Consider the following 16,943-nt stretch of genomic DNA (forward strand, 5'->3'; position numbering starts at 1 on the left):
GGAAGATGGGAGTCTGTCTTTAAAAGCCGGGAGATGGAGGAGGACGTGAAAAGACAACAAGGGGTTAAAGAGCTGAAGGGTTCAGCCAAGGTACTCAGTAGGACAAAGAGGAAACACACACAAAAGAAGATATAAAGCTAGCAGACTGCAATTTCATTGGTTGTTGGAAAGTAACTTATTATTAAAAATCAAGCAGGAGTTCACAGGAATGTCCATTTCAGTGACTCCTTTAATCTGTAATGGAGAAGCTTAATCATGAACGGTTACAGAAATGGATACCGAACTCCAAAACCTTTCAGCTCTAACACGATTTTAGTTCTCCACCAGAGTTGAGTGTAACTGAAGTCACCCTGTGCCCATATGCTGAAGGCAGATGGCCTGAGCTTTAAGCGATGAGATGAGCACATGGAAGACGATTGAGCAGTCCAGGCGAGGTCCGAATCGTCAACAAGAACAGCATCTTGATCTCATTTAAATTTCATTAGGCAATACTGAGAGCCATTTCAAGTCTGTGTGTGTGTGTGTGTGTGTGTGTGTGTGTGTGTGTGTGCTGGGAAAAAAACAACAAAAGACTTTTCTAAATAAGCTCTGCTACTTCCCTATAAATTCTCCACTTATTTGTTTTATTCAAATTCCATGCCACCGGAGCAGCTCCGAGTTAGACTCCGCTGAAGCTTTTGGATTTTCTCTAGTACTGATTGCCAGATATGGGTTAAAACGAATGAAAGAAAAGCTCTTTGTTTTCTTTTTTGTTTGCATGGATCTCATGTTTCCTCTACATTTGGTGACAAACACGGTGCATGTCAACCTCATTGTTGGACAGGAGGATATACTGTACATGGATATATATATATATATACAGTATATATAAAGGGAAATGAATAATGAGGAGAAGGATCTGCGACGCTGACAGGGTGAAGAAAAGGGGGAGGTGGGAACGGTGGAGGCGGAGGGAAAAGAGCCACGACTTGCCTCTAATGCTGACGAAAGCTGCTTAGCCCTCCCAGTTACCATAGAGACCGTCATGAGCAGCTGCCAGAGAAAGAGAGAGCGAGAGAAAAGAACACCAACAGGCGAAAGCAGGAGGCAGAACCACACAGAGAAAGAGAGAGAGCGATAGAGAGAGAGAGAGAGAGAGAGAGAGAGAGTCGAAGTGACAGAGTAAAGGACAATAAAAGGAGTTAGAGAGAATAGTGAAACAGCCGTAATGGAAATACAGATCACTTGCAGTGAACTGCCTCCGTGCGACCCCCAGCCATCCGGAAAGATCAACAAAGCTGCCTTCAAACTGTTCGGCAAGCGCAGGTCCGGCAGCGGTATGCCGAGCATCTTCTCCATCAGGAACAAAGGGGATGCAACTGACAAGGAGCTCGTTAGAAGCAAAACCCACGACGGTTTAACGACGACTGATGAACTGTCTGAGTTGGAGGGCCATGGGAAAGAAGAGTCAGCCAGCAGTGACCGTCTGAACAGTGCCGCCGCTGCTCCTGTGTGTACTGCCATCACCAAGTCTTTCAGCTTCTTCTCCTTGCTGCGGCGCAATAGCTCTCGTATTAGTGACAGGGCAGCAACACTGGGGCAAAGAGGACGTGGGCTGAAGGGCTTGTTCAACAGCATACGCTGGCGCCGTAAACCTCCATCGCGTGACGATTCGATCGAAATCCAGGACATCGTCAAAGAAACGAAAGGAGTCGATCTGATCTTGTCCTGCAGTTCCAAAAATGTGGACGTAGAAAGCATGACACTTACGCTGGAGCCCCCGATACAAATATTACAAGACAATGCTGTGACCTGGAAGAAACCCGCTTTGCAGGACAGTAATGAGGAACGTGCGAAGTGCTCATCTGCTCCGGTGCAACCGGTTGCTGAGAAGTCTCCAGCTCCGTCTCTGCTCACTGTTCAAACACAGGAACCTGTCAGAGACAAACATGGCAGCCCGGCCCGTCTCGCTTCCGTGACACCTCCACAGGATCACAGCTTGGCTGACCCACCTTCTGAAGATCGCCTGAGCTCCATGTTCACGGACGTCACTTCGCTCAAGAGCTTCGATTCGTTAACTGGTTGCGGAGACATCATCGCAGAACCAGAAGAGGACTCCGGGAACGGAGGCAGCGTCACCAGCAGTGGAACGGGAAGCAGCAACGGGGGGCTCCAAGTAAGCGCTGAGAGATGTTCTCCGGCCAAACCTCCACTTCCTTCACAAGTGACTGGTCTAATAGCAATGTCCGCGTACACGCCATCGCGTCATCGAGTCTGTCCACCGACTAAAACTCCGCAAGGCAGCGGGATAGTGGCCTACATGGGTGGTGGAGAGGAAATGGCCAGTCCAGAAGGTGTAAATGATGCGGATATGCAAGGACTTTGGCACATGCTTCCTCAGAAAGGGGAGGATTCCCCAGATCTACCTCACCTCTCAACTCGGCAGGATAAACGACCTCCTCAGGTAAAAAGTCTGGGGCTTAGTAAGATTCCTGTGAGTGGAAGCAGCAGAGTAGGCAAACAACAACAGCAGCAGCTGACTCGCCCTTCTCCTCCACCCATTGATAAAGATCTCCAGGACGTCCCACCCAGTGACGAAGGCTACTGGGACTCTCCGACACCCGGACCAGAAGATGAGGACAGTGTCTTCCTGCAGCGTGAAGGCCTACTGAGGGATAGCTGCTCAGGAGATGCGCTCTATGACCTCTACGACCTCGACAGTCCTGGCACTGTCGGCTCAGATGACGATGACACAATTTCACCTACACCTTCGACGGGCGACCTGAACATGACTCCGCCTTCTCAGAAACCGTCGTGTTCTTCCTTCCGTTCCATAAAGGGCAGCACAAGTCTTCCACGAGAATCCAAGATTCCCATCAGCGTCAGGCAAAAGCCGCCTTCTCACTCTTCCAGCCAAGGGGCGTTGTCCTCTCCGGTCAGCCCGACCTCGAACAACCCTTCCGACCCTTCCTCGAAGACTAACACACCAGCTCGCACTCGTATTCCCGTCTCCAAAGTCCCGGTCCGGTCCTCAGGCAACAAAAACGCGAAGGTAGCACAAAACAGGAAGTAGAACTAATCATAATGTAAGTTTTAAAAACCAAAATGACTGTATTTTGATACAACTAACAGATCCCACGGTCCACCGAGGACGTCGCACCTTCAATTGTTTCTGCACTGACGTATTGTAACGTGCCACATATTACACATTATATAATTAGTGTGTATGTAGAAAGGATACGTAAAACACAGATCACGCAATTTCACTACCTAAAAAAAGCGATGAATTTAAGAATGTTTTGTAAGTAAAATCTTTCATCTCTACCCATCCTTCTGGAGATTCTTCTTTTCTTCTTTTTCCTGAAATGAGAGTGAAGGGTCTTTGGCTCTACTTCACGAAAAGATGTAAAACTTCATGGAAACACAGCTGCAAACACCGTCTCTCTGGGAATTACAAGAAAATATCCATTTTGGACACCCGGAAACCAAACTCTCAAACAGTCGCCATCAGGGAACGCAATCTTTATTTGAGAATTTAAAAAAAACTTACTAAAAACACGTCTTTTTTTATACACTGAGCTCTTCCTGACGTCTTTCGTACTCTTTTTCTATAAGAAAAGCTTCACTGTGGACGCTAATTATTCTGGGATTTTTAAAACACTTGCAAAAAATGTAGGACGTTTTAAAACAACAAAGCAAAAACATCAACAAACAAACAAACAAACAAACAAAAGGGTCCCGAGTACTACGCCGGAGATCTGAATGTAGCACGTCATCAGGAAATGTCCATACGCTCTACATGCTCATGAAGGAGAGAGAAGAGAGAAGGACAAGCCTGAGGGGTCAAAGGTCGACCGTCTTGCCGTCCTCAGGGACACTGAAGACTCTCATCCTTCTGGATTTTTTCTTTCTTTCAAACAAACATTAGCACAATAACATTCTCTTCAATACTGAATGTTTTTCTACTGATATTTTTAGGATCACTACTGAGCCGCGTTTGTTTTAGTTATAACAAACTTTCCTGCTGTTTTTTTTGTTGTTGTTGTTCCTTCTTTTTCTTATTCTGTCTCACTAATTTATGAATAAAAAACATGCTGTGAGAACGTTGACTCGTAGTGGCTCCAGACTGTGAATGTTCAACCACACGCACACGCACACACCCATCTGGGCGGAGTTACAGTTACCACCCCGAAGTTGATTATTTGTGTTTTATTCCTCTTACGCCACAGCAATTTGTCGATGATTTTGTCATTTTTTTCCTTTAGTAAAGAACAAAGCCTTTTTGTTGTTACTTTTTATCCATTTCTAGTTATGCATAATGTTGTAGAACACCCGCAAAACGAGTCGGTTCCTGTTCTTGCTTACGTTATAGCAGCTATAAACGGTTGTTCCCTCACCATCCTGTCTTTATTCTCTTTCTTTAATGAGAGAAAATAATACGCTGCTTGTCTTGTTACAGAGAAACCGCTGAAGAAGCGTAAACTCCTCTGTCCTGAAGACGTCGGCATCAGAATCCAGAACTGAAATGTGATGTGGTTTCGTACATTGTTTACTGAAATTCTTCAAATGATCAAAGTGAAGATGGATTTTTCAACATGTTTTTTAGTTGTAACTTGAATTCAGTTTTCAGTGGTGTTGAACACAGCACTAATAAGGAGAGAGAGAGAGAGAGAGAGAGAGAGAGAGTGTATGTGTGTGCGTGCGTGCTGAATGTAAATGAGATGGGGGGTTTTAAATGTAGGGCGGCGCTTGTTGCATGTGTGGCTGCACGTGCTTGTGTGTTTGTGTGCGTTTGTGTGTTTGTGTGTGTTTGTGTGTGTGTGTGTGTGTGTGTGATGATTTGGTACAGTCCTTACTGTAATGGTGCAGTCATTTCATGCTTTCTCTCTCTCAGCTTTAAAGGGCTTATGTAATACCACAACATTCAACCATGAAAACCTGCCAGACCGGTCTCTCTCCCTCCCTCTCTCCCTCCCTCTCTCTCTCTCTCTCTCTCTGTGTGTGTGTGTGTGTGTGTGTGTGTGTGTGTGTGTGTGTCTGTAGCTACCTTGCTTTGTTAGTTCAGTGTTGTGTAAAGCTGTGTTTGATTTTTAATTGGGTTGCCAGGCGTTACCCAGATTAATTGTGTCATTCATTAACCGCCGTTTGTGTGTGTGTGTGAGTGTGTGTGTGTGTGTGGGTACGTGTGTGACTAATGTGAAGTGGCCTAGTTTTCTGTGAACAGAGACTGGAACAGATAGAACGTATTCTACACAATCTCTGGCACATAAACTGATCTGAATAAATCATTGTAATGGTGAATTTTTCTTAAAGTAAGGTGGCGTTTATTTTATATAACGTGTACGGAAGGAGTCTCCAGTGTCAGCGCTGTGTAAAAGTCAGAGGTAAAGCTGTAACTTTTAAGTTTTCACACACCTTCAGGACAGAGGAGTTTACGCTGTTTTGCGGTTTCTCAGAAACACGGCGAAAGAGAGAACATGTGGCGTTCTTTTATGGATTAAAAAATTTGTGTTGGAAATTTGCGGTGGTATTAAAGAAATAAAAAACATCAGGACATGCTGTTTTAAAATGAAGAAGAACCAGATATTATTATTAAAACCATCGCAACCTGCTCAGTATAAATGTTATTATTACTATTATTATTATTATTATTAGTATTATTATTATTATTTAATCTGTGGATGAATAAAATAATTTAAAAATAATGAAGTGTATCCAGTACATGTTGGGGTGTGTGTGTGTGTGTGTGTGTGTGTGTGCCTGTGCCTCAGGACCCATATGGACAATAAAGTGGCACGATTATTCCTGACAGCTGAGACGAGCTGACACAGAAGCGAGTGAGAAGCTGTTGCTCGAGTCCTCATTAGCCTCGGAACCCACCTGAGTGCCAGACGGGTTCCTTGGGGCACGAGCTGCTCCCACTCGGCGCCTGGCTCTCGGGGAGGCCCAATTAATGAGCTCCTGCTGGAGAAAATCGGTACTGAGGCCAGAAATAAGCAGTCAGGGGACCGGCGTCTAGCTGTGCTTTTAATAAAAAACATTGTATCTGGTGTTCACCTGAGCGTGTGTGTGTGTGTGTGTGTGTGTGTGTGTGTGTGTGAGAGAGAGAGATTTGGACAGGGTTAAATATTGAGCCTGCTCACCAAGTAGCAACAAAATAAAATATACAAAATATATATGGATACATACAGAGAGAGAGAGACAGAGAGAGAGAGAGAGAGAGAGAGAGATGAGAGAATGAGAGAGAGAGATAGAGAGAGATGGAGAGAGAGAGAGAGAGAGAGAGAGAGAGAGAGATGAGAGAATGAGAGAGAGAGATAGAGAGAGATTGAGAGAGAGAGAGAGAGAGAAGCTGCGTTTACATCTACAACAATAATCCACTCTTAATCTGATTAAGACCATACTCTAATTAAGACACTACCATGTAAACTGCATACTTTCCTACTATAAGCCTGTAGTGGGGAAAAATTACATGTATCTCAAATAATTAACAGCACTTAAAACGTTCGTAAAAAAAAATAAATAAAAACACCCAAAACTGTATACGGTCCCATAACGAAGACGAACTGTATGTTGATACGTGAAATTCTGGAGGGACGTCGGACGGCGTGGCGCGGTGACGTAATGATGCAGGCTGTTAATCTAATTATGTTCTATAACATGTAAAACAGGAACATGACAGGAAAATTCTAAAATCGACTCATGTAAACACCTTAATCACATTATTATCTTACTCAGATTAAGGTCAATAATTAGATTACTGCTGTCCATGTAAACGTAGTCAGAGAGAGAGAACTGAAGAAACCAAAAAGCAGAAATGTCAGTCGATCCCTAAGCTCTGTTCGGACAGGGTTAGTTAATTATGTAATGTAATGTTGCATTAATCTGTAGTAATTGTGATATTTTTGTTCATGATAATAAGCTCTTGTTGTAGGGGGCGTGGCCATGCTCGAACGTTAGTAGGTCACATGACTAAATAACGTCTTATAGGAGTGCGATAACCCCTAAAACCTCCAAAAACGTTGGGTCTCTTACACGTCAATCTGTATTTTATTGTTCTGCATTTTTAACGTAAAAAATAAAGAGTAGATAGAAAAGAGCCCGGGCTCCCTGGAGCGTCTCTATACGGAAGAAAAAGCCTGACACGTCTTTTAGCACAGGATTATTACGCTATGTTTTAAAGACGGGAAATAATATACAGTACACTACACACCTCCGTACGGAAAACTAACCCTGTCTGAATAAGGCTTTATACTTATCTCAGGTGGAACGGCGCCTTTACGCGCAATGTTAAAGAACGTGTCGTATTTTCCCTTAAAAGGGGAACATTTTCCATTGACGAGAGCTCAAATGAAGCTGGAATAATCTCAACCGGATCTTTTTCTGAAAAAAGAAACGATCTCTGACTCGTCTCTGAGGGAAAACGTGAACTAGTTCCTGAACATCCATCCGCTCAGTGCTTCAGGCTCTGAGAAAGTGCACGGGATTTTTTTAATTAGGGAAAATGACTGCTATTATCTTACTGTGTGTGTGGGCTTGGAGGAGAGGACGATTCCGCTGAAAAATGAGACAAACGAGATGGTTGCAGATCCTGTTATGTGTGTTTGTGTGTGTGTGGGAGGGGGGGGGGGTATTGAAAACATGCACCCTTCTTTCACTGGCTTGTCCCACTACATAAATCTCCATGGCAACCTCAGTAGGTCAGCCAGTCAGAAGTGGAGGTGGGGTTTGGTGTGTGTCTAGTGCGAAGTGTGAAGCACGTGTACGCGTCCCCTCGAGTGCATGCAAGGAGCAAAAAATATACTACTGCTACTAATTCTGTCCGTAATATAGTATAACTGTGTTATACTGTGCAATGAGTAGAGCATCAAATGATGATGTCACTTCCTGTACTTCGATTCTGATACACTAAAATGTTTGTTGTATCTTCATCAATATTTCATCCACGTCCATCTTGTGCGCTCTATTCCATAAATCATTTACACTAAGTGGTGGGAAGAAGGACACGTTTGTGTGTGCGTGTGTTAATGCATTTGTACATTTGTGCGTGTTATCGAGAAACCGCAAAGAAGCGTAAACTCCTCTGTGGGAAAACTTAACGTTATAGCTTCACCAGCTTCACCACAACAACAATAACAATAAACGCGAATGAATAATTGTAAAAGTACAGAATGCTCAAAATTTTTATTTTGTTCAGGAAGGTTCATTTTGGTTAAAATATAATAAATACTTTAACACCCAACACACACACACACACACACACACACACACACACATACACACAATGCAGTTCTTTACGGGCTCTGTTAAATAATTACTGTTTAAACATGACAGACTCTAATTTATAGCCCAACCCCCATAAAATGTGTCATAATGTCCCATTAGCTAAAGAAATGCTGATGAAATATTCACGCTTCACAGAGCAGAAATTCTTCACGTCACGCTGCTGCTCTAAGCGCAGGTCAGAGTTCCCCCGGGATCAGCCATAACATAAACCACTAGATCCCCACGTGTTCCCTCAGAGACATGTCTCCTCATGAGAAGCTCCTCCTCCATCACTGCCTCAGAACCACACAGGATGAGAGGTCAGAGTCAGAGTCAGCCTCGCCTCTCCGCGTCTCTCCTCTCCTCACCTCTACACCTCATGAGACGGATGAGGAACGGCGTAAGATGTTTATATAACTCCTTATTTATGGAAGGAGTCTCCACTGTCAGCGCTTTGACTAAATCTGTAACTCAGACATCTTCAGGACAGATGATTTGACTCTTCTTACAGTTTCTCTGTAACTTAACAAGTTAAATATATTTAAAAATGTCAGTTATTGCTGTGGTATAAGAGGATTATTTTCCTTTAACAGCATGACACCAAGTGTTTTATTTATAGACATTATAAACTATCAAATCAAATCAATATCATATGAATTTACAATAATCAGAAATAAGCAGACGGGCTTCTGTAGGCTTGTCTTTGTGTCCTGATTTTATTATTTTGGATGCAAAAATACAGGTGCATGCAGAGTAACAACATAAATAACAATAAAAAATAAGAAAATTCTAATCTTTTAGTGAAATATACAACAGAGAAAAGCATTCCAAGGAGTACTATTATTATTATTATTATTATTATTATTATTATTATTAGTCACCCATTATTGAAGCGTCTCAGACTCTTACTGCCCCCTGCTGGTGATGTGTGTGAATGTGTCTGTCCAGGAGAGAAGAGTTCTTGACTTTTCTGAATGAAAATGGTTTCCGTTAAACATTTTCTCCACCAGTATGTAATCATTTTTACGGTTAATAGAAACCATTAGCGCAGATATTTTTAGGAAATGTTTCTTTATGCAGCGGAGAGGCAGGTGAAAAGCTGAACTGTGAGCCTTAAAATGAGCTTGAAAAGCTTTAGACAATATTTTAGAATATATTTTATATTTCAAATATATATAAAACATACACAGAGAAAGTAATATACACTGTACTAGAGCAATTGGGATATAGAACTAATTCTCCTTACTATTAATATATATATATATATATATATATATATATATATATATATATATATATATATATATATATATATATATATACACACACACACATATATGTATATTTATAAAGTGAAGGTGGTTTCTAACCCAAATGACAGATCCTGCAAACTCAGTACGTCGGATATTGACACGATAAAATGTTTTCAACGTTCTAAAATACTGCTGAATTTCCAGAGCATTTGGCAACATTACCAAAAAGAAAAAAAAAACTCCAGCAAAAATGAAAGTATACGTCTTTTAGCACCTTTCGTTAATGTGAAGATTACGAAACTAAAAGTATAGTCTGAACTCTGATGTACACACCGGCTGTATACCTGTACACACACTATACAGTGTGTAATTTCATGTGAATTCTTTGGTATTTAAAAGAAACAGCGTTAAAGGTGCGGTCTGGAATTTTTTAGCGCCTCCTGCTGTCTGAAAAGTGATTTCCAATTGCAGTGAAAGCATTAACAAACTTTTCATTCCCTAACAACCAACAGCTCTTCCTTCCTTAAATGCATACATCTTGCATGTTGCTTTTTAGGGATAAGGGGTGGGGCTACACACATCTATTCTGCCTAGTAGGCGGAGCTAATTCTGTGGGGACATCACAAACGATATTTCTAACATATCTTCAAAATGATCGCAGGGTTTAAGACACTTTTAAAAATTACAGACTGCACCTTTAATGTTGTTGTTGACCTGTGCATCCCTGAGGATCAACACACACACACACACATTAAAATGTAATCAATTCCTCATGAAACACAACGTGGAAGATGATGCCGTGTTTAAACGTTCAGTCATGTGCGTGTGATGTCACAACCAATCAGAATCCTTCATTTCGGGGTGACGTGGATAAAGCATGGCATTTGAAATCTGAAGGCACTTTAGATAACCAACTAAAACAAACAAAAACAAAAAACGGCTGTATGAAACCTTTACACTGCACACGGTTCGCACTAGGATATAACACAGTGACACAGTGGTCACATGATGTCCATGCGAAAACGACAGGAATGTCGATAAATCTTTAGTCTTTAAGGCGCGCACACACACACACACACATACACACACACACACACACACACACGGGCTGAAATCACGACGCAGGTCTAAATCATGAACTGAGTGTATCCCTCGGCTCCTGTGACGATGACGTCCATCCAGATCCGCATGGCCTCGGGAGATGGAGCCACCATGTAGTACACACGATCATGAGTCTTTACGCTGAAGGTTAAGGACGGATTCGGGCTCTGAGGAGAATAAATGGAGAAATAACTCAGTACTGCCACTGTGTGGTGCAGAAAACAAACATCTGAAAACTAGACTTGCGTTATATCGATTATTCCCAGATCGTAATTTTACAAAAATCTCATTTAACGATTAAATCGTAAGCACAGAGACACAAAAATAGAATGTATAAGAGGCGTTGTTGAGTATCATTACGTTTACATGTAAACGACTCGGATATCACCACGTCAGCGAGTTTCTGCAGGACACCTCGCCCCATCACGGATGATCAACCTTTATTTAAGACCCTGAAGATACATAGTGTTCGCTACAGATTTTACATGTCACTTGTCGACTCTTCGGGTTTCAGTCCAACAACCGGAGTACGACAAGGTTTATATTTGGCACAGTGTTCACCATTTTCTTCCTGCTTAATTTCTTTAACTGGCTTCATAAATTTGCATTCCCCTGACGGATTAACCATGGTGTGGCGAAGAGCGGCTAACTTAAAGCAACCATCACTGTCATGAAAGCCCAGGGAATCGGATGCAATTGCAGAAGTCTTTATTAGTGATGAGTTGTTCATTTTGAACGAATCTTTAATATGACTCAGGAACAACGAGTTATCTAAGAGAGAGTGATTCGTTTCCAGACAGAGACAGAGAGAGAGAGATACAGAGACAGATTTTAATTATATTCTGCTGAAATTAATCAAATGACTTTTGCTGAACGGGATTCAAAGATCCAAGTCGGTAAAATGATCAGAACTTCCATCACTAATCTTTATTATCAACTACTAAAAACAATAAACAATGAAAAAAAGGAAGCAAAAGCAAGAAAAACTAAAACAAGGGACTAGACTGATGTGAGACAAAGAAAACTCAACATAAAAACAAAAACCACTCACAGGGCAAGTATAATATTCCAGCAGCTGTACCGATTATACACACAACACTCTATAACTAAGCCGGAAAACACGGAATTTAGATAGGATGACTAATTTGGGAACACAAATCAGGTGTGCACAATCAAGGACAGGACCAAACAACAAAAGAAGAATTTTAAAAAATGAATGAGGGTGGCCTCTAGTGGTCTGGGGAGTTATTGCCCAGGGTGGACATGACAAATACGGTCTCAATGTTGCCTGTTTGACGGTATTTTAACTTTTAAGCTAGTTACACGTAAATGCAAAATTAACAAAGGATAAAAAAGCATCAATTTGTCAAAGCTTCTTTAAGAAATAGTAACTGGTGGCCATGTTTTATTAAAAATACCCACTTCAGAGGATTCGTAGCATTCTTGTTATTTTCCAAAACTAGCTTAATAAAGCTAATAATCATTTCTATAATGCGAAACAATCCATCCACAAGCTAACAGCAGCGACTCGTAACTTTTACACAGGAAATATTTCTCTCTCATATTTGGTGTATTAAAAAAACCCAAAGAAAATGCCTGGGTTTTTGTTTAATGTTCGTATACGGCCTTCCAATATAGCCACCGAGTATCCTCCTAGTGCTGCTGAAACTGTGTATTCATTATACAGTTTCATACGTCAGACTGAAACATGAACTGTAATCGAAATAATTAGTAAAAAAACAACATTATTAAAGCTTTAAAATGGACAGAAATGACATTTCCTTTCCTACCTTGTGTGCATTCTTTAAATGATCGTAGTAGACCTCCTCTATGGCCTGGAAGTAGATCACTCCTTTCAGCTTCGCCTCGTGTTTATCTGTTACCACGGCAACAATACGACATCAGGTTTGACAAGACTCATCACAAGCGGATATACGTCTAACCGAGGTGTGCCTCGTTCTGACCTGCGTAGTAAGACAGCGTCCTGCGGTTACGGTCGAAGACGAACCAGCGCTTCTTCCACGTCTTTATCTTTCCTCCCATCTTGATGAGGAAGCCGCGACACGTCTTCTCCGTGATGGAGATGTGGTAGCAAGTCTCAATGTTGTGTCCGGCTGACTCGATGTGGCCCCGCAGGTCAAAGTCGTCCTTCCTCACAGGCAGGTAACGGGTCAGCGGACGAGACTGTGATGAGATGGGGGTCAAGGGTCAAACGTGGAGAAGAGCGTATAGAAGGTAGTGTGTGATCAAACACCGCTCGAGAAATGACTAAAAAATACATCTCTACACTCGGATCTATGAATATGCATGAATATGCAAATTAGAGATTTGATTCACAATACATCCTCAGTTAAACTCAGAAAAATCGTATGTTACCATGCCAACCATAGTTCTGTTCATCACTAATGATAGCTCTGTTAGCTCGTTAGGTTTAAATGCAGATTCTGTAGTTAAAGGTCTCTGCTTACCACAATGTCATCCTCTAATCATTTACATATCAGCTGTGATTGGTCCAAAGCAATGAAGACTGTTTTTGTGACATCACAACTTGAGCTCATGTGTAGCCCCGCCCATTATTACATTTTATACAGAAGTAAAAAGAATGTACAGTGTGTAGAATACGGATCACTACTCTCTCTCTCTCTCGCTCTCTCTTACCTGAGCTCTCTGTTTCTCTCGCAGCTTCACCTCCCTCTCGATGAGTTTCTGTCGTCGACTCGTTTCCTCCTGCAGTCGTTTCTCCAGATCTTCCCTCCTCCTGCGCTCCTCCTCCAGAGCCTGACGCCGCACCTCCATCTCTCGCTCCTGAACACGTAAAAAAAACATTTATTTTAGTTGAGTGTTAATGTTTTCCCGAAACTGAATGTAAAAATTCCCAACAGGTTTCCAAACATTTCCCTGATATTCTTCATGCTTGAGTGCGTATGTTGATAAATGGCCATAAATTACCAAGCGTGTTCGCAGTTCTCAACTTAGCCACACCCACAAAACACCATAAAAGGCCACAGACCGGCAACTAAACGGTGATTAGTTTAGCTGAATCATCCAGCGTTGGTGCCCACAGACACACACTAACTGTTCCTCCTTTCCATGACTTTGTTCTTATGGAATATCTTAATTTATGAATTTATTTTGGATTCACAAACGTTTTCGCAATCGTTTTACGATCTGAACCCAACAGATTGTGTTCTATCGGTCTAACAGTGCGCTACGTAGTCTCTAAAATGCTGTTATGTAGTGAATGTGTATAGTAAATAGAAAGATATTTATGATTTAAGATGGTGGATTTTTTTTAATGTAAAATGGAGCTAAATGTCAGCAAGAATAAAACATTACTTTGGGTAAATAATAAAAAAAGAAATCTAAATGTTTACGATAAAAAGAAAGAAATTTTCACGATGCTTTACGCGATACAAACTAACATTACACACTCATTAATATTCGAATGTATTCAAATCCGAAATCCTGGCAAGTAACAACATTTCAGTTGTAACAGTTCATATAAATCGGTCGTATAAACCAAAACTATTTAAATTGACATGTTATTGTCATAGCTTTGCATGCACACGGCTGACGGCTTTTATCGTGAAACCCTAGATTTAGCTTCATCAGCGCTGCTGTAACTACAGGGAGAACATCTGGTTTCCGAGGTTTGGACTTTTAACCTTCAACACGCTCACAGTTAAAGAGGAACTCATTCTACAGACAGATTTGAGGCTCTGAGACAGAGCGGACAGATTGGTGGGTGGTGATGGATTTGGAGAATTCAGAAAACGGTGCTCACCCTGTGCTCCAGGAGTCGGTGTTTCTCAGCCTGAGCCTCCCTCAGCAGCCGCTCCATCTCCTCGATCTTGGCCACATTGGAGGTGCTGGCGCTGCACACAACAAACGAAAAACATCCGTGAGTTTCTGCACGGTTCCTGCAAACTTCTCACCCTACATCTCTACACGACACACTACGCGGAAGACGCAGGGCAACGACCCCCCCCCCCCCCCCCCAAAAAAAAATAAACGTCCTTAAAATAAACCCATTGTTTTGAAGAGCGCAGGAGGAATCAATAAAGCCGGGTCTGTGCTGGAATGCATTAGGAGCCCAGACCCAGATTCCGATGCTTTCCACTTTAAAAGCTCAATATAACACGTGGAACCCATCGAAGTGGTCCCGTCTCCCCCAAAACCCCCCCTTCAAATATTTTCCCTCCAAAACTCTTACTCTATCCTCCAAGCCTCAAGTCCAAACCTCAACTTTGTCTCAAATTCGACTGGATGAAGAAGTTTCTTCTCTGAAGGAGCCTAAAAAAATCCCTACAACAGAATGTTTCCCTTTTAGGAATGATATAACCGCTTCACAAAGCTAGAACCCTTAAACGTTCAATGAACCCTTGAGGAACTTCTCTTGTAAGAGCATACACAGTTCCTTGTGTGACTGAGAAGAGGAACCGTAAGCATTAACAGAAGCAAACTATCCAATAATGGTGCTGGAGGTGGAGATTAAATATGTGGAGGTATCTAGAACCTATAAGGGTTCTTCGGTTTATTGGTTTGCATGTACAGTATAACTCTTCCGACAGGGGTTTCGTGAGCACAGGATCTTGTACCTGTTTACTGTGCTGATTAATTTAAAGATCCTGGGTTCTTAAAATGGTCTCTGGTTCCTAAAAAAGTTCCTGGGTTTCTCAAAAGGTTCCCTAATTGATGTTGCTGGTAGGTTCCTTTTAGCACTCCAAAGCTACAAAAGCATTGCTTAGATGACAGATGTAGAAGGTTCCATCTAGCACACCAAGGGTTCTTGGGTTTGTACCTCAAGGGATGAAGGTTCTGTGTTAAATATTAAAACAAAAGTACCAAATAGAACTCCTTCAGAAAGAAAAAAATAGAAATTCCTGATGACTGGCTGGATCATGAATTCCATAAGTGGGATATTTCTTCTCAGGTGTGAATCAGGTCTGAGGTCAGCTTCTTAGACACACCGTACAGTTCTGATCTCTCAGCTGTGAGAGCGTGGAACCTGAAAACACCCCTAATTACAGGAGTACATAATCCGAACAGTACATAATCAGAGACGCTGCTAGTTACTAACACGGACGTCCACACAAACACAAACCAGCTCAATATGCATGCAGACATGACGGCAGCTCGCAAAAAAACACCGCGGTTCCACGTACTGACATGTCTGACACGCGTCTCCGTCTACTCGTCCAACCCCCCTCGTTCCACAACAAACAAACACTAACATCTGTAGTAAACTGTAACAAACTCATCTCTCAGCGCCATCATCATCATCATCATCATCACGAAGCGTTTCCTTACCGACGTTCCTGAATCAGAACTAAATCCATATCCACATTAGATCCTGGAGAAAACTCTGCAGCACACAAAGAAGTGCTGCACATATGACCAGCGCGAGACTCTGCTCTTGATTACATTCAAACTGAGGGGGGGAAAAATTCCCGAAATCTGTTTCCTCTGAATGTTCCCGGTGTAATCCGAGCCCCGCTGGTCTCGGGGTTGAGTTGAGTGATGGAGGAGGTGAAGAGCAGCGCGACTCTCTCGAGTCCAGCACACGCTTTACATTAATCCAGCTCCAGGCCTCACACACATGAACACACACGGCACTCTGCTGCTCTGACGAAGGAGCCCATAACGACATGTGGCGTGTTTCCTTTTTAAAATCAATCCAAACCTCTATCCGCTGGGGAAGATGGAGGAGAAACAACAAAGCGTGCATCCTAAAAGATTCTTCAGTTTCTTTCTTATGTAAAGAATGACATTAGAGGAACTTTATTTGCACGGTGGAACCAACAATGTCTTTGACTATAATAACGAAAGCGTGCTGGAAAAGCGAGTGGGACCGTGGCTGCGAGCGTCTGACCTGGAGATGTTGTCAGGCGAGCAGGCGGAGATGCTGGTCTCCATGCTGTCTGAGCTGTCCACGCTGAACGTGTCAAAGCCGTTGTCACGGTAACCCATAGAGTCCAGGAAGACGTTGGACTGGGAGGCGGCGCGACCCCCGAGCTCAGTCAGTCTCGATCGGTGATCCTCGCCCACCAGCTGCTGACTGTGACCTGAGACACAAACAGGATAAAGACTTACAAATACAAATATAATTCATTACTGTGGTTTCAGTGTGAACACCAAGGTGGAGTCGGGATCCTGGGAATGTGTAGTCCCAATTCCTGGGAATTTACCAGGAGGCCCGTGTGTGAACAGAAGGCGAGATATTGTCAGGAAAAACAATGACGATTATTTATTCTATGACACGTTGGATCTTCTGAGGGAGCTGTTTTAAAAACAGAAAGACAGAGAGAACGAGAGAGACAGATAGAGAGAGTGGCTGGGAGGGAG

At 42.4% G+C, this 16,943-nt stretch overlaps 2 protein-coding genes across 10 annotated transcripts in view; one reads left to right on the plus strand and one right to left on the minus strand.

Moving 5' to 3' along the window:
- The first annotated feature begins 819 nt into the window (after window positions 1-819).
- amer2 (APC membrane recruitment protein 2) lies at window positions 820-4,088 on the plus strand. The gene has a single exon (XM_017453888.3). It carries the CDS (start codon window positions 1,208-1,210, stop codon window positions 3,050-3,052), a length of 1,845 nt encoding a protein of 614 aa, XP_017309377.1. The 5' UTR covers window positions 820-1,207; the 3' UTR covers window positions 3,053-4,088.
- A 4,853-nt stretch (window positions 4,089-8,941) lies between these two features.
- Window positions 8,942-16,943, minus strand: part of phldb2b (pleckstrin homology-like domain, family B, member 2b) — a 46,483-nt gene continuing 38,481 nt past the window's right edge. For all 9 annotated transcript variants that reach the window (XM_053674745.1, XM_053674751.1, XM_053674749.1 and 6 more), the window contains 6 exons: window positions 16,471-16,663; window positions 14,383-14,473; window positions 13,257-13,403; window positions 12,563-12,782; window positions 12,389-12,474; window positions 8,942-10,765 (listed from right to left, as the gene is read on the minus strand). In XM_053674745.1, coding sequence (XP_053530720.1) covers window positions 10,625-10,765; window positions 12,389-12,474; window positions 12,563-12,782; window positions 13,257-13,403; window positions 14,383-14,473; window positions 16,471-16,663 — 878 coding nt within the window. In that variant the 3' untranslated portion in view covers window positions 8,942-10,624. The remainder of the gene's footprint in view (window positions 10,766-12,388; window positions 12,475-12,562; window positions 12,783-13,256; window positions 13,404-14,382; window positions 14,474-16,470; window positions 16,664-16,943) is intronic.

Source organism: Ictalurus punctatus, chromosome 23 (assembly GCF_001660625.3).
Source record: "Ictalurus punctatus breed USDA103 chromosome 23, Coco_2.0, whole genome shotgun sequence".
In the NCBI taxonomy this organism is placed as follows: Eukaryota; Metazoa; Chordata; class Actinopteri; order Siluriformes; family Ictaluridae; genus Ictalurus; species Ictalurus punctatus.

Bases quoted from the DNA above. Each gene is read 5' to 3' on its own strand.
- amer2 (XM_017453888.3), top strand. From the start codon at position 1,208: ATGGAAATACAGATCACTTGCAGTGAACTGCCTCCGTGCGACCCCCAG.